Source organism: Pimephales promelas, chromosome 1 (assembly GCF_988280905.1).
Source record: "Pimephales promelas chromosome 1, fPimPro1.hap1.1, whole genome shotgun sequence".
In the NCBI taxonomy this organism is placed as follows: Eukaryota; Metazoa; Chordata; class Actinopteri; order Cypriniformes; family Leuciscidae; genus Pimephales; species Pimephales promelas.
Window position 1 is genome coordinate 29,717,455 of NC_142769.1, and position 17,988 is coordinate 29,735,442.

The following is a 17,988-nucleotide window of genomic DNA, read 5'->3' on the forward strand; positions in this document are numbered from 1 at the left end:
TAAAAACATTTTAGCCTATAACGCTAGTATAACGCTAGTATATGGGGCATAGAGTAATGACAAATAAAAATCGCTTGTTATTACCACTCACAAGGCTCAAAATAGCCCCACACAAACACGACAGCATAATAAGGGTCCCTACATTCAAACCGAAGCATTGAGAACTTTGTCAGTGTCCACACAGTTTAATAAGAAGATATTTTATACATACAGTCAACTTTGCGAATACAGTAAGAAGCCATCTTTGAAAAATAATCTCTACCAGTCGATCTACGAACGTCGATCCAAGTGCGCTGAACTGTGCAGAATCTCGTATGGTCAGTTGTTTCTAGATGAAACACAAACACGAACCGTTTTCTTCTCTTCAATTTGTACACGTAGCCTACTGTTCGCGCTCACCTTATTCACATCTCACCAGCGCACATGGATCGGTGTTCGTAGATCGACTGGTAGAGACTATTTTTCAAAGATGGCTTCTTCCTGTATTCGCGAAGTTGACTGTGTGTATAAAATATCTTCTTATTAAACTGTATGGACACTGACAAAGTTCTCAATGCTTCAGTTTGAATGTAGGGACCCTTGTTATGCTGTCGTGTTAGTGTGGGGCTATTTTGAGCCTTGTTAGTGGTAATAACAAGCGATTTTTACTTGTCATTACTTTATGCCCTATATACTAGCATTATACTAGCGTTATAGGCTAAACAACTGTTTTTAGAGATAAAACTATTTACATTCGGCAATCATGAAAACAAATCTCAGATAACGGTTGACTAGGTATCATTTTGCGCCGGAGTTGTCCTTTAACAAAACACCATGGGCATTTAACTTACCTCCTCAAACAATGGGGAAGAATTTAGTTCGATAAATAACCCAGCTGATATTAGGTTTTGTAAATGCCACAGATTTCAATAGATCTTGTTACTGTCAAATTACTCCTCTTTATATCACACGCTAACTCAGGATTGTCTTTTATGAAGTTTCATATGTTGAAAAGAAGCTGGCATGTAAATGTTTACTGTAGGCCAGTACAAAGCGATGCAGAATGAATGTAACTGTGTACCGTTAGACTCGTTTAAACAATCCCAGATTATACAGTAATTATTTGTAATAATGATGGTGCAGTTTGGAGATATGTCATGAAGGGCAAAATTCAAAATCCATAGGCACCTTAAATGTCGTTGCACCTGAAACTCCAATGTAGTTGTTCATCGGTTCAATGTTCATCTTTGGAACACAAATGAAGATACTTATTACGAAATCTGAGAGCTTTCTGTCACTCCATAGACAGCTACGCAACTGACACTTGGATGCTTCAAAAAGTTAATAAAGAGATCGTAAAACTTAGGCTATCTATGTGAAATGAGCAGTTCAGTCCAAATTTTCTGAAGAGACTCGATCGCTTTATAGGATGAACAGATTTATTTCAGAATTTTATTTTCATACACATCAATCAACCCATGCTTGCTTGATGTTCGAGAACCAATGAGGCTCATTCGCTTGTGTTAGGCTACACAGCAGATGTACACAGGTTTGTCTCCATGTCTCGCATCGCATATCAAGCAGGTTTTGTTTAGCTTCTAATTATGTTTGCTGATATATGTTCATCATATAAAAGTAATAGTCTCTCTTTCGGAAATTTGGACTAAACTGCTCAATTCATATGGGTTTACAATTCATGAATCTCTTTATGGACTAAAGCGTCAAAATGGTAATTGTGTAGATGGTCAATAAATGGACAGAAATCTCTCAGTATATTCATTTGTGTTCTAAAGATGAAAGAAAGTCTTTGGGTAAATGAACTGTTTAAGCAGAATGCACCGGCAGCCTGTTATTTTCATTGCATCTTTTTATTTTCCATATTAAAGTGAATGGTGACCTCTCATTCTGCCTATCTCTTTTTGAGAAGAAAGTAAGTTATGCAGATGTGAAACACGAGGATTAGTAAACAGAATTGTCTTTTTATTGTTTACTATCCTTCTATCACCTCGCAGTTGTTGGATCAATTGGTTTTCATTGTCAATGTATAATAAAATAATATATATATATATATATATATATATATATATATATATATATATATATATATATATATATATATATATATATATTTAAGCCTAATCTTTGGCGTTTTGCAGCAACAGTAAACGGGCATCCCGTTCTCTCTCTCTCTGAAGTTGTGGTTATGCATAATGGAGTTTCATTAGCATATATTATGCTAATGAGGGCGATCGCGCAACGGGTGTTATCTTCAGCACCTGAGATGAGCGCGCGGACACAGGAGAGAGAGAGAGAGAGAGAGAGAGCGCGAGCAGCTGCTGCAGTCAGACGGGAATATGCGTCGATAGTGCCCATCGGTGTAAGACTGTGAGGGGAGAATCTCATTCCATTTCAAGTGATTCGCATGAGTCACGAATGGATCCTATTTTAACTCCCGGAAAGAAACTTTTTTTACTCTATTTATTATTCTTTATCTTAATATATCAAGGTAAGTAGCATGACGATGAACTGGTGTGGTCACTTATGCTCTGATATATTGATTAGCCTATTCTTTTAAAGAAAATTTTGATTTAAATTTGGAAAAAAGAAATGTAGAGCCTATTATTATTATCAAATGAACCAGCTTTTGACTTTTGATGAAAACGCTTCCTCTGGCAGTGAAGGTAGAACTATTATTGAATGGTCAATAGCTTATGCCTAATGCCTAAATTCCTTGTGTCAATGAGTAGGCTAAGAATCTAACAATCTGAATCATTTTTTAAAAAAATAAAAATATATACAATTAATATTTTTAGTATGATGCATAGTTTCCAAACGTTTAATTAAATTGTTTAATACAGACAAGTGTTACACTGACTGAAAAAAAAAGTTAAAAATCCAACTATAAACTTTGGAAAGTGCTGCACTAATGTGATCATTTGTTTCTTTTTAGCAAATCTCACGTGGGGCACTGAAAATCTGAATTTAACACAACAGCATGATTTTGAAAAGTAAGTATTACAATTTAAATGTGCCTATCCGAAAGACCTATGCATGCTGTAGGCTATTTTTAGTTTTCATTTATTATTTAGGCCTATTATTTATTGATTGATTTATTATAACGGGTAAAAACTTTTCTATTACAACCTACATCTATTTACTTGGTATTATAATAAACATTCTGCAAGTTTTGAGCATCTTGAAAATTTGATATCTCGACTCGTGACTTAACTCGCGCTAATTTTACGCATGTTTGATGAAATCAATTGAAAGGTCTTCAGGTCTGTTCTAGTTGTGAAACAGGCCGTCAAAGCTCAGTCGAAACGCCTGTGAGTCTCTGGCTTTTCTGTCGAACACAAGTGCTGATTAGCTGTGTGTAAGGGAACAAACCGCTCCTTGTTCTCTGTGTGTCCCAGCAGCAGCGAAAGCAGCAGGATAATGCTGGAGAAATGGGATCCCGCTTCCCAAACGGAGCAGGTAGGAGAGCTGAAGCGATGCATTGAGAGAGCGCACAGGAAACCTGCGCTAAATGCAGTGCCATGAGGTTAAATGCATAACATTACAGAAAACAAGGTGTTTGCAAAAGATGTGCTTTCTTGATCTATGATAAAAGCGAGGTTGTTGAACAAGCTATGAGATTAGCCTACCTGATTCAATAGGATTTATTTTCTAAACTTCAATGAGGTTTAAATGATCAAATATAAAGAAATTTAAAACGTTTTCTACACAAATTCAGCAAAAGCAATTATCCCCTGGCTCATTTTATTTTTCATTAGCTATGGCTACTGTTTTTCATACGCCTCCCATTCAATAGCAGAGGATGCGAATTATGCACGAATGATGTCTGGGTGCATAAAAAATAACTAAAGAATTAACAACAGCACGATCGAGAATTTTGAGTAGGCTATTAAAAAACATTTTCTAAACACTGCGTCATTATATTTTTTTATTATAAATGTACATGTAGCCTAACATAACATGTGTGTTTTTGTTTTTTTTTGTTTGTTTTAAAATCAAAAATCAAAAATTGCGCACAAAAATCAAATTGTGAACGAGATGGATTGCGCATCGAAAATACATTCTTTGCAGCTTTTCTTTGAAAAGAATTTGACCCCTCTTAAATTCATTGTTTAATTCGCACACAGAAAACACAACCCCTAGTGCTGGCTTTTGGAGATCTTTGGGACAAAAAGTCGTCATTTCGGAGGCAGTAAAGCGGTTTCAGGTGTCCGCTGGGCGCTCAGGATTGGTAAAGCTGGCGCGGCTGTTCCCCAGAGCCGCTATTCACTGAGACACACTGGCCCCGTTCATTATGTCAGAATACATCTCCCTTTACTCCCTCGTAAGCTACATGAAATTATTGAACTCTCAGATATCAAGTGTGATGGGGAGAAGCGGGCAGAATAGAGCTGGTTTCGGTCAGATAAGAAAATGATTTAGTTCTGAAGTGAATCGTTGATCGCTCTCATGCAGCCTACCCCTTCATGCGGTGATAATAAACTCGTATCCATGTTATGCGCAGCACATTCTTGCAGCTTCTGTACAGTCAAGCGAACAATGATTTATTATTAGGAAATTGATTGAAATTTCACATTTGCCTTGTGGCGCCCTGCGTCTTTTTTTCCTGATAAATCTAATCTTGGAGGTCTTCATAATCCGATATGAAAACAAATGAATATAGCCTAGCCTATTGCAGATCGTAGGTTTAATTAGTCAACACTGCTAGAGTTACGTAAGCTCAATATTTATTTGCTTGTAGCCTAAAAAACGGCCTTTGTAACCTCAAGCTTTAAGAGTTCCAATTCTTTCAGTCCAATAGGAGTCTTTCCAAGCCAGTGACCCACGTTTGGGGACCTGCAAAATTGTAAATAAATAATAACAAAATGTTTAAAGCATTATAGTTCACCCAAAAATTAAATTATGTTTTTTACGACTCACCCCCATGTCTCCAAGTCCCTAAGACCTTCAGAACACAGTTTAACATATTTTAGATTTCGTCCGAAAGTTGTCCCTCGTTGAAATGGTATACTATCCTTGTTCAGAAAGGAAATAAAGACATCATCAAAGTGGTCCATGTGACATCAGTGGGTTAGTTAGAATGTTTTGAAGCATCGAAAATACATTTCGATCCAAAAATAACAAAAACTACGACTTTATTCAGCATTGTATTCTCTTCCGGTTTTGTTGTCAATCCGCATCCGCACATTCCGCAGTGACGCTGCTGACGTGTTATCTGGTGCACTGGTTACAATGGAGAATAAAGTTACAATGCTGAATAAAGTTGTATTTTTTTGTCATTTTTGAACCAAAATGTATTTTCGATGCTTCAAAACATTCTAACCCACTGAAGTCACATGGACTACTTTGATGTCTTTATTTCCTTTCTGGACGAGGAGAGTATACCGTACATTTTCAAATATCTTAAACTGTGTTCTGAAGATGAACGGAGGTTCAATGCTTGGAACGACATGAGGGTGAGTCATTAATGACATCATTTTTATTTTTGGCTGAACTAACCCTTTAAAGTAAATTTTAAATATGAAATGCATTTGCAACGAAATAAATTTTACATTTTAATTTTACATTTTAATCAATTTTCAAATCAAACTTCAGCTGGTTAATATCAGCTAAATATTGAATATTTTCAATAGCTTGAAATCAAACAGTAATTGGCAAACTCTGACTATATGTAGAACTACTAGGGGTCACAGTACCCCAGTTACACAAACTGTGTGTTAATTCAATCCTTTTATTCTCCAAAGAGATCCTTAGAGAGCAACTCATCGTCAGCAGAGCAAACAGAAGCACAGAAGCCATCACCCCGCAGAGCCACCGGTAAGACCTGAACTGAATATGACTTTAGGAGAAGCACCAGTGCTCTCTTTTGTGTGTGTCATCATGGGTCTTTATGCATGTTTTCCCCCTATGAACATTGCTCTGTGTTTCATTTGTGTATGAATGAATCTGTAAGGAACTGTTTGTTGTGTGTCAATGTGGATGCACTGAAATTTGCTTGTCACAAACTTTATTTGTTTATTGCATTTAGGAATAATTTTAAACTATTATAACACAATAATTGCAGTTTGATAATTACAGTTTATGCAAGTTTGTAATCCGTAAACCAAACTGCAAACAATAAGAGTTATGCTCATCTGAAATGTGAGAAAGGGAATGCCCCCTCTTTCAGTGGACATCTGTTCAACAGGCTGTGAGTGTCATCATTACACATAAGAGCTGGATTCATCGCAATGCTTCACTGACCACTTCAGTTACCAGATCTCAAACACATGCTTAAACGCACTGGAACACACGCTATTTTAATGTGCTTTATTTGTGACGTGCAGGTGAGTGTTCATCTCCTTGTCTGAATGGGGGTTGGTGTGTCTATCCAGACTCATGTAACTGCACTTTATACCAAGCCACTGGAACACACTGCCAGACAGGTACTGCGCAAACATACAACACTTAATTTCACATCCCTTTCTTAGTTTTGACATGACAAATAATAGATAAAATGTTTCAGTCCCCAACCTAGGCTTTGAGCGAGAGATGACATGCCGCTCGTGGGGACAATACAACTATGAAACCTTTGATGGACTTTATTACTACTTCCCTGGAAAATGCAGCTACACGTTACTGAAAGACTGTGAAGACAGCACTCGGTCAAGTGTACACATACAGGTGATCTCTTATAATGTTTATAAATACTAATTTACTACAAGCGTATGTTTGTAGTTCCACTGATGTTCATAGTGGTAGAAAATATGTCCTTTACCAGATGGTGATTTGTTGCCTTTTTTCCCCCCATTTGTCAGATATTATAGCTTCAGATGTGGCTTGTTTTGGCGGACTACTGTTCTCTGCTTTGTGTCAGAGATGTGTGTGTGTGTGTGTGTGTGTATGGCTCTTGCCTGAGGAAGATATTTATTGGCATTCATAGAGAAAGTGATCTCATTATTATGGTCATTTATGCCCATTACAGTTTAATACAGTAATTATAGCCAGGGCCAACACAGAATTGGCTTTGTTCTCCCAGACTCACTGATGGGAATCCAGAGAAGGTGAGTTAACTCAGCCAGGAGTTTCTTTAGGCCATTAGCTTAAGTGCCAATATCATTTATCAATGAATTGAAAGGATGGCTGACAGTAATGCAGAACTTAAGCAGGATTGGCCCGGCTGCTCTGGATAAGTAGACTCCGCTCTTTGATGATGTAGAGGAAGCTTCTTAAGAGCTGCACACTGAACGTATTTGCAGATTCGTTATTTTAGTGGTAATGTGGCTTACTTCCGCCTAATTTTAGTGTTGGAATTCTTTTTTAATCTAAATTTAAGGTTTATTTTAGTTCATTTTTTTTAAGTCGCCATGAAATATACAGTAAGTTGAAATAGCCTTCTTTTTTTCTGTTGTGACGTATGTCCAAGGAAAACACCTTCTCGAACAAGAAAATATGAGCCCGATCTCATTAAAGTTCGTATCTATAGCACGAATGTCATTTCTCGTGCCATTTATACGGCAAAACTAGTTTTTGCGTGTATGTGGTACGCGTTTTTCGCGTGCATATGATACGCACTTTTTGGCGTATAATAAGTACAAACTCCCCACCCCCCTTCCCCCTAAACCTACCCAGGGGGTTTTCAGTGCGTAGCATATGCACGCAAAAAACATTTTTGGCATATAAATGCCACGAGAAATGACAATCGTGGTATAGATACGCACTTTCATGAGACTGTGTTGGAAAATATGTATGGTGGGACTTGATTTTGTCCATCGGGAATTGAATCGTTGGATTGTTGTGGTTTGCTATTGATGTGGTCTCATGTGAGTGACAGGATGTCCCACCCTCAGAGAAGAGTTGTTGTTGCAAGGGGTCAGGAAGTTATTTTGAATAAACATTATGGAGTATAATGTCTATTTTGAATAAACATTATTATTATTATTATTATTCATGAGGTACATGAATAATAATAATAAAGATGTGCATGGAAAATGTATTTATTATAAATGCTGCCATATTTTATAAAACATGAGATTAGTCCATTTTGATTTCATGGTGACTTTAATACGGCGAGATTCTTATATCGTGCTTCATTATTAATTATTTATTTGCAGGTGCATAATGACCCAGAATGCAGTTCTTTGCCATACTCTTGTACACGTTCAATCAGCCTCTTCCTGCCCTGGGAGGGGGAGATTAGGTTACAGAACTTCAGTGTTACTTTCAAGGGTCAAAGGTAATGAACATTCACACTCAACCACTTACTAGCCACTTAATCTCAACCTGACCTACACAATATTTCAGGGATTGAAATAATGGTTTAAATGTGTGTGTAGTATTAACTGTAGTTGAATATTCTCTATTCTAATATTCTGTAGTGTGCAGCTACCCCATCACATCCACGATGTTGAGCTGGAGCGAATCTCTGACTACATTGTAGTGACACAGTCACGGGGATTCACACTAGCCTGGCAGGGGTTCACTGGCTCCGTGTACATCAAGATGAGTCCTGAGTTTGTTGGACACACCTGTGGACTTTGTGGCAATTTCAATGCTGACACTCAGGATGACTTAATAACCAGCTATGGCAAGTTTCACTCAATTTGTTACAGACTGTGGCATTTGAATTTTAACTGTGTAATGGAAAGGGAAAACATCAACAATAGTAGATCAAGATTAGAAAGTATAGATTTTATTTGACCATAAAAAATAGTGAATTATTGGAATAGTATGCATCATGCACCATGACAGAGATTATACTGACAGTACATGTTCTTTAATACAAAAGTCCAATGAATACAGGAGAATAACAGGGAAATACAACCAAAGAACTATGAACTCAGGGAACTCAGGGTTTAAATAACAAGGAGAACTAATGAGATGATATCATTAATCAGACACACTGGGAAACAGAACCAAAACACATAGAACAGAACAGAACCCTGAAAGTACACATAAGTGCACAAAGACAACAATTCAAACAAAATAGTCTTTAATCCAAAAGTCCAACGAATACATGAGAACAGCAGGAAAATACAAACACATAACTTTTACAACAGTGCGACACCAAACAATGAACTCAGGGAATACAGGACTTATAACAAGGAGAACTAATGAGATAATAAACAGAACAGCTGAATGTAATAATTAATCGGACACGATGGGAAATGACCGGCACAGGGAAAACAGAACCAAAACACATGGAACCGAACATAACCCTGACGTTCACATTAAGCCTGTCAATACCGGTGACATACAATAATATAGTAATTAAAATTCAATCATAAACTGCTTTGCTTATGATAGTCAGATAAGTAATATTTAATGACTATTATGGTCATAAAATATGGTCATTAACATGCTATATTCCACATAAAACTATTTTAAAGTGCCTTTTTATTTGCATAACAATTTCATCACTATTATTTAGTTTTAGAGAATATTTTTACTTTTAAAAATAATTTGTCACACCACAGGATCATTTAAAATTAGTGGGTGGAAAACTACACACTTTCCCCTTACACAAACTTTAAAATCTTGATGTTGATTTTAAAAGTGCATGAACACACAATACATCACCTACTCATATGCATTTATCATTGCAGGTGTTTTCACACAGGATTTATCCATGTTTGGAAACAGCTGGGCAGAGGAGGAGCCACAGCTGGCCAGATGTCCTGTCGTTCCCTCTCTCTACTCCTCAGCGTGTGCCACGCAGGATCCTCATGTCTTATTGGTACCACACACACACACACACACACACACATTTATATACAGGTTTAAATGCATGTTACATCTTATATATTCTTGTCCCACACCAACAAAAGTCTCATAATCACATCTAGCTACACCCAAAATACACATGGTTAATAAAGAATCTGGTTCTTCACTGCAGAAAGTGGAGGAAGTTTGTGCCACCCTACTGAAGGAACCGTTCCAGTCTTGCCATGAGTTTGTCAGTCCATACTCATACATGGCCAGTTGCTCCAATGACCTCTGTCTGTAAGTACTGACATTGCCATACCTATTGGAAAGCTTTAAAGCGGCATTGCAAAGCTACTGACATTACTTTCCAAAGTGCAATCCTAAACACAACTCATGCAATTGCTGCTGAGGCACTTTATAATTGTTGCATGTGCAATTGTTTGACCTGGTGCAGGTCTGGCCCCAGTGGTGATGTGGTGTGCCAGGTGTTTACAGAGTACGCAAGAGCATGTGCCCATGCTGAACATCCGCTGCATAACTGGAGAGTACACATTCCTGTTTGCAGTAAGTTACTTGCAAATGCATAAATGTTGCTCAGATGTTTAAGTTTATTTTGTACATATTTACAAATGTACTGTAAATATTATAAAACACATATTTCAGACTGACTGAATGAGCTTTCAGATGTAAAATAGCCAATATATACACACCTTTGAATTCAAATGAATCCCATATTTATGTGCCAAGTTGCTGTATAAGTTGATGTAAGTTTATCTATGTGAACTATTGGTGTAGGAATTGTTTATTTTAAATATTGTTAACTATAAAAAAATGGAGTTGGCAAGATTTGTATCAAATGTTTGCTAATATATGTATATTTAATAGATTTTTATTCATATATTATTACTAAAAATATATTAATATATTATTCATTTGTTACAAAACATAATTTATTCCTGTGATGGCAAAGCTGAATTTTTCTTCAGTGTCACATGACCCTTCAGATATCATTCTAATATGCTGATTTGGTGCTTAAGTAACATTTCTTATTGTTATCAATATTGAAAACAGTTGTGCTGCTTAATAGTTTTGTGAAAACCATGATACATTTATCAGTATTCTTTGATGAATGGAAAACTCAAAAGAACTGCATTTATATGATATCTTTTGTGCGAAAGTAAATGTATTTAATGTAACTTTTGATCAATTTAATGCACCCTTGCTAAATAAAAGTATTAATTTCTTTGCAAAAAAATCTTCCTGAACTTTGAATGGTAGTGTAAATAAATAAGTTTAACGCTTTATTTAACATTGGTGGCAATTTATTGAAATATTTTGCGATTGGCATTTTATAAAAGCAAAAGAATGTGTTATGTGTTACTGAAATTTTACCACAGGTATGACGTGGTAAAATCACCCTAACGAACATCCTCGGGTGCTTTATTTAATCTGCAGACGTCAAATATTTCATTACTTTTATTATTATTATTATTATTTTGCCGTGAGATACATATTGTGAGAGTATCTGTTGTCCTTTGTTATAGATGTTGATTGCCCTGGCGAGCTCGTTTTCAGAGAGTGTATTACCTGCTGTCCTGTGCACTGCAAGATTGAACAAATGTGTATAGATAGCAAGCTACAGTGTTTGGATGGCTGCTACTGCCCTGATGGTAGTAACACTAAATTAACTAAAAATAAGCTTTATATACACTCACATGTATATATTTATTTTTTTATTTATGTTAATTCATGAATGTTTATTTATGAATAATTGTACTCACTCTAGATTTGATCTACGAGGATGGGGTTTGTGTTAAGGCATCAGACTGCCCATGTGAGCACCACAGCATGCTGTATCCCACCGGACATGTCATACAGGACGATTGCAACAACTGGTCAGACACTATATTATGTTATGCACTGCATACTTGTATGCCTGAAGAAATATTAATGCTTGTGTTTGTGTGGTACTAAACGTACATTATGTATCCATATTTGTTCCTGCATCTTTTTCAGCACATGTGTTAGGGGCATGTGGAACTGCACAGAGCACAACTGCCCAGGTGTTTATTTTTATATTCACTGTTGCCTCATTGTGTATTTATTTTCACCTTTTATTCATTCACTTCTTTCTAAACCACATTTTCTCAATTCACTGCTTGTGAATGTATCTTATTACCATTTAATTGTCTTGCGATTCCAGAGATTTGATTAATTTAGCCAAATATAACAGGTCTGATTCACCCTTCCTCATATAATGTTTGTGTATTAATGAATGACCTTATTCTAGAGGAAATACTTCTCTTTAATATAACCATTACAACATTTCACTTTGCTAAGCTGAATATAATATAAATTAAAAGGCTTAGCGTAAACCCTAAACTACCATCTAGTAGTTTGGCATCAGTAAGAATGAATTATTCATTTGAAAATTGAAACTTATTCTGGATGTACTAAATTTATTAATTTTGAAAGTGTGTTACGAAGGATTTTTATTTCAAATAAATACTGTTCTATTGAACTGTCTATTTATTCATTAAACCTGAAAAATGTATTGTGGTTTCCACAAAAATATGTTTTATTATTATAATATATTATATTATTACAGTTTCTTACTGTATTTGTGATCAAATAAATGCAGCCTTGGTGATGATAAGAGATTTCTTACAAAAACATTAAAAAAAATCGTATCCAACACCACGGGTTGAAACGGTGGTGTACCCTATTTTTTATTTTTCACTTATTTATTTTTAACAGGGGAGTGTTCTGTGACAGGAGATATGTTCTTCCAGACATTTGATGACCGCGTTTACACATTTCCTGCAACATGCCAGTACGTTTTAGCCAAAAGCAGAAACTCGGGCAGGTTCACCGTGACCATTCAGAATGCACCCTGTGGAGCCGTAAGTCCCTCTGCACTTTCATGCTATCCGCAGCAACACAAAGCTCAAGTAATAGCACACAAAGGAGAAAAGACTTAAGGCATGCCAGATGTAGCATGCCAAACCTTTATTCATCACGTTCCAGAACTGGTCTAGTGTTGTGATCTAAAGAGTAATCTGGTGGCTGGAACACAGCTTCAGTAGACAGGCTTAAGATTGCAGCCTCTAGATTTGTGTGATTAGTCAAGCTATTGGCATATCAGCAGTTAGAGTAGCTGTGCTTGTTAGTCTGTAAGTTAAATTAGTCGCTAGAATAGGCACAAATAATTGCACAGTCGTGTAAAGTTTCATTTTTGGGGTCGAGATGAAACAAAGTCTCAGATGAGCTTGTACCAAGATTAGACCCTGTTTAACTTTGACAGATAAAACATGAAACGATACAAAACATGAAGAGTTTCTTCCCCTCAAAGCCTTCCTTTCCTGAAGCCCAGACCTGCTGATGCTATAACTCAACACACAGAGAGCAGTCTGGTGTATGGTGTCACCGTCTGGACTCCGAACAAGCTATTCTGCTTATCGGAGCCTCTGAATGACAGAGCCAGAGACTTTGTAGTTGCTGATAGAGAGAGCGAGAGAAGAGAGAGCGAGAGATGTATTTCAGTAAAGCGACTGCTGAAAGATCCCCACATAGGCACCTGTTGGTAGCATCCATCAGTTCCTTGAATGGAGTGATTCAGAGTCCGAGTGGTTTATCTCCTGTGAACAGCTCTCAGTAACTCATTCACGAGCATAAATGCTTAATTCCTAAACAACATGATTACTGAATTAGTCAAAATTGAAAGCGATGATCCGATAGCTTTGTTTCCCTCTGCTGACATTCATCCATTGTGTTTGATGCAGTAGTTCTATAGCTGCTGATAGTATGTTTGCTTGTATGGGACGTTCTGACTCCCTGATTTAATTTTCCTTTGTTATGTCTGCAGAATCTGGATGGTGCTTGTATTCAGTCAGTCAACCTGGTGTTGGATGAGGATCCACGCACTGAGATCACAATGAGCCACAGTGGAGAGGTTTTTCTGGCCAGCCAGTTCAGGATCTCACTGCCGTATTCAGATGGTAATGTACTTCAGCTGCACTGTAATGAGATGGACATGCGTTGGCATGGAAATGTGCTGTAACACTTCAAAAAATGTACCAATAAGTGCTACTATGGGCTTTCCAAGGACAAAAGTACTTTGGCCAACCATGTACCAACATGTATTTGTCTAATATTACCATGTGATACCATGACTGTAGATGGTACTGGCTCATACTTGTATGTATTTTATGGGAATTCTGTTAAGGAACGCTTCCTTTTACAGTCCAGTTACCCATGTAAATACTATGTACTTATTTTAGTAACAACAATTACTGGCTAATAACTATCCTGAACCTACCCCTAAACCTACCCCTGTTCTATGTACTTACCTTATATTAGCCAGTACTTTCTAGGTAAGTACTGTACTGTAAAAGGAACCGGAATTAGGTGAATCTATATCTGAGATTTAATCTATTGCCTTAAATGTGTTCCTCAACTGAGTCTGGATCCAATACAGATTACATACAGACACAAATCCATCACACTGATGTGATGTCTAACCGTGATGTCCGGTTTTGTGTTGAATTTTTTTTAACATATTCTTCAAAGGAATAATTTACCCCAAAATGAAAGTTCTGTCACTATTTACTCTGTTCACCCTTGTATTGATCCAAGCCTGTATGTTTTTCTTACACCTGTGGAACACAGTAGAATATTTTTTTTTGAGACATGCCTCATACATGTGTTTTCTGTCCATACAATAGAAGTCGATGGTAACTGTTTGGTTGCCAACATTCTTGAAATGATCTTAATTTCTGTTCTGCAGAAGAAAGAAAGTAAGAAAAGAGTAAATAATGAGATTATTTTCATCTTTGGGTGAACTATACACAATAAAACAATAATAATAATAGAAAATAAAGTTCTTTTTTTAATGTCTGTCTGATGTACTGATGTCTTTCCAGATGTCTTTCAGATCGAGGAGCTGTCGTCTATGTTTGTTCAGGTGAAGGCATCGCAGGGTCTGCGGCTGCAGTATAACTGGAAGGAGTTCAGGCTGTACCTGCAGTTGGGAGAGCAGTGGAGAGATGACACTGTGGGGCTCTGCGGAACCTTTAACGGCAACATTCAGGATGACTTCCTGTGGGTTTCACTTTACTTCCTGCTTTGCTGTTGTTTTTACTCAAATTTAACTTATTCTCCAACTTTTCTTCAATTTGTGAGTGAATTTTGTTTATGCGTTACTCTAGCGCACCCTCTGGCATGATTGAAAGCACGCCATACTTGTTTGGAAATGCATGGCGTGTGTCTTCAGCGTGTGTGCCACGGCCCAGCTTACCCCAACTTGATCCTTGTGACACGCACCAGCAAGCAGGTGACGCATTCTTCTTGTTATGCATAACCTAGCGCCTTTTTAGGCTGCTTGGCTTAAATGTCTTTCTGTGCGATTTCAGCCTCTTATGCAGTTGAGAAGTGTGACGTGCTGATGCAAGAGGTGTTTTCTGCCTGTCATGAGTATGTGAGTCCGGTGGCTTTTCAGCTACAGTGTCGTGCAGACGTCTGCAAATGTGGAGCACCGTGCCTGTGCTCCATCCTCGCTCACTACGCTCGCACCTGCAGGAGACACGGTGTCATTATTGAGTTCCGCTCACACCTGCCTGAGTGTGGTGAGTCTAACACATACTTTTAATCTCTTATGCTGACAAAGGCTGCATTTATTTGATATTACAATTTAAAATATCTGTTTTCTGTTTGACTATAGTAATATGCAATATAATACAATATATTCGTAATTTGTTCCTGTGATGGCAAAGCTGAATTTTTCAGCAGTCTTCAGTGTCACATGATCCTTCAGAAATCTTTCTAATGCTGATTTCTAATGTGCTTAAGAAACTTTTCTTTTTATTATCAATGTTATAATTTTTATTGTCTTGTTGATATTATATTTTATCTTATTATTATCAACAATTGTGTTCTGCATTCAAAAGTTTTAAAATGTATTTATTTGAGTGATTTTTTTTGCAACAGTGTAACATTTTGATCAATCAATCTGTCAATTTTATGCATCCTTCCTTGATGAATTAGTTTTTTTAAATGGTAGTGTACATGAACCTCATAACCTAGCTAATCACTAGCGCATTCACATTTCCATTGTGCATGAGAATAAAATGTGTATGTGTCTGGCCTGTGTGTAACTGTTTGTGCAGCCGTCTCGTGTCCGTCTACTATGGAGTATGGAGTCTGCGTGTCTTCATGTCAACACCACTGCCAGTTTCTGTCCCTTCCACAGCCGTGTGGAGATGAGTGTGAGGAAGGTTGTGTGTGCCCCGAAGGAACATACTTCAACATGCATACACACACCTGTGTGCCACGGTAAGTTCAAATATAGTCATATGAACTACTTTATGGTGCTTTTTTTTTGGTGCTTGGCTATGAACAACATGAGTAATAATGACAGAATTTAGATTTTTTAAAGAACTATCCCTTTACAACTTTGAAAACACTGTTGTTCCATTACATTTGAGAATTAAATCATCCACATTAAACTTCATGAGAACCACGATCATCTAATTCTGTCAATCAAAACACAAAAACGCTCTCTACTCATTACCACCACCTCAACTCTACCTTTTCTTCTATACACTTCTGTTATGTAAATATTATATATATATTATTAATGTAGTAGGAGACCTAATGTCGAGGCTTGTTTACCTTTTTTTAAGTTATTGTTTTGGTCATTTTTGGATTGAACCGTGTAAAGGGAACAGGAAGTAATGGGATCAGGAAAGGACTCGGGTCGCCCAAAGCGCTACTGCGATATGATCACAAGGCTACTGCTCCGTCAAGCTTGTTTAGCTTTAACTCACTCAACTTAAAGGCATTATATGACCTCATTAAATGAATAAATTTGCAAAATTTCCTAACTCAAAAGCCCTCCTAATTTTTTTTTTACTTTTTTAAGCTTTGTGACTGTGTAAGAGTGCAGTTATTTGCAGTCCTCTTTTAAGCAGGCTGTAAAATGTCATGGGCCCAACAACCTCGGGTGTTATAACGCTTTTAGCCTCAACACCCTCACTAGGGTTCACTTCCCTTAAATGTCCCGTGTCCCACTGCCACATACTCAGCGTGTACTAGAGTTACAGCACTCACGCTGGCAGAGGCTTAGAGAAAATCAGGGGTGTGTGATAGAGGGGGACTTTTGCCTCTTTCTCTACTATAGACTCAACCGATACACTGTGGCCTGTAGTCTCTCACCTCTAACCCAGCTAATATTAGTTCAACTCTTTTAAACAGCTCTGAGATGTTTTTTTTTTTTTTTTGCTTATATCACACAGAGTGAATCCACTATGTTCATCCTCACTTATTAAGCATCCAATGTCCTGTGATTGGCTGTGTCATGTGTCACTTTTGACAATGTTAGGTTAAGACACTGTTATAGTTAACTAAATTTTTTTCCTTGCATATGATATTACATAAATTGGTTCTGAGTTGAATACTTTTTTTATATATATTGTGGTACAGGAGTGAGTGTCCATGCAGTTTTCTCGGTGCTGACTACTCTCCTGGAGATGTGATCATGACATCATCAGGTTTACAGTAAGATTGCCTTATTCACTCATATTAAACATCACCACACTGTTCATTATATCACGTTCCCTTATTACATTCCTAATAAAAAGTCTTTTTTTGTCAGGGCATGATGTTTTATCTCTGTATAAAGCCCAGTAGAATACACTCACTGCCTCACATCTGTTAAAATGTTTTTTTTTTTTTTTTAACATCAACAGAATTTGCCAAGGTGGAAAACTCATTTCCCAGAGCTCAATTATTGGTGAGTGTTGTATTTTAGCATCCTGATGTTGTGTACAAGTGTAAAACTATTTGAATGTCTGACGCATTCTACCGCAATTATAGTAAAGGTGCTCTAAGCGATTTCACATGTTTTTTAGGCCAAAACATTTTTATTTCACATACAGCAAACATCTCCTCACTATGCGCTAGCTGCCTGTCCCCTAAACACACTGTAAAAAAAACGCTGTCTATGCAGACAACCCAGGCTCCACAAATGGCAACAAAAACAAACTGCAGCAACCCGCTCCACGAAACATAACAAACTGTTCCAGCCAATAACTGACAAGAAGGCCCTGGGGGTGGGGTTTGGGGGGGTCAGTGCAGATGAGGAGGAGGGAGGGTCTATCTAGCCTCCGTTTTGTTTGAAAATACCTTAAACGTCAACCGTCAACGTCTACTTTAAACGTCCACGAATAAATTTGTTGTTTAAAATGAAAGTAAAAGAGTCAGGCAGGTTCATTGCGTTTTACTGTTAAATTGGAGTTTCTGTGTCTTTATTAA

At 37.2% G+C, this 17,988-nt stretch overlaps 1 protein-coding gene across 1 annotated transcript in view; it reads left to right on the forward strand.

Moving 5' to 3' along the window:
* The first annotated feature begins 2,285 nt into the window (after positions 1 to 2,285).
* Positions 2,286 to 17,988, forward strand: part of otog (otogelin) — a 45,535-nt gene continuing 29,832 nt past the window's right edge. The window contains exons 1-22 of the mRNA XM_039688616.2: positions 2,286 to 2,485; positions 2,930 to 2,987; positions 3,393 to 3,453; positions 5,739 to 5,811; positions 6,321 to 6,419; positions 6,500 to 6,657; positions 8,088 to 8,209; positions 8,352 to 8,560; positions 9,579 to 9,709; positions 9,869 to 9,975; positions 10,133 to 10,242; positions 11,223 to 11,348; positions 11,465 to 11,573; positions 11,695 to 11,741; positions 12,436 to 12,581; positions 13,544 to 13,676; positions 14,601 to 14,778; positions 14,886 to 15,010; positions 15,090 to 15,302; positions 15,843 to 16,008; positions 17,158 to 17,232; positions 17,424 to 17,467. Of these exons, the coding sequence (XP_039544550.2) occupies positions 2,413 to 2,485; positions 2,930 to 2,987; positions 3,393 to 3,453; positions 5,739 to 5,811; positions 6,321 to 6,419; positions 6,500 to 6,657; positions 8,088 to 8,209; positions 8,352 to 8,560; positions 9,579 to 9,709; positions 9,869 to 9,975; positions 10,133 to 10,242; positions 11,223 to 11,348; positions 11,465 to 11,573; positions 11,695 to 11,741; positions 12,436 to 12,581; positions 13,544 to 13,676; positions 14,601 to 14,778; positions 14,886 to 15,010; positions 15,090 to 15,302; positions 15,843 to 16,008; positions 17,158 to 17,232; positions 17,424 to 17,467 (2,563 nt within the window). The 5' untranslated portion in view covers positions 2,286 to 2,412. The remainder of the gene's footprint in view (positions 2,486 to 2,929; positions 2,988 to 3,392; positions 3,454 to 5,738; positions 5,812 to 6,320; positions 6,420 to 6,499; positions 6,658 to 8,087; positions 8,210 to 8,351; positions 8,561 to 9,578; positions 9,710 to 9,868; positions 9,976 to 10,132; positions 10,243 to 11,222; positions 11,349 to 11,464; positions 11,574 to 11,694; positions 11,742 to 12,435; positions 12,582 to 13,543; positions 13,677 to 14,600; positions 14,779 to 14,885; positions 15,011 to 15,089; positions 15,303 to 15,842; positions 16,009 to 17,157; positions 17,233 to 17,423; positions 17,468 to 17,988) is intronic.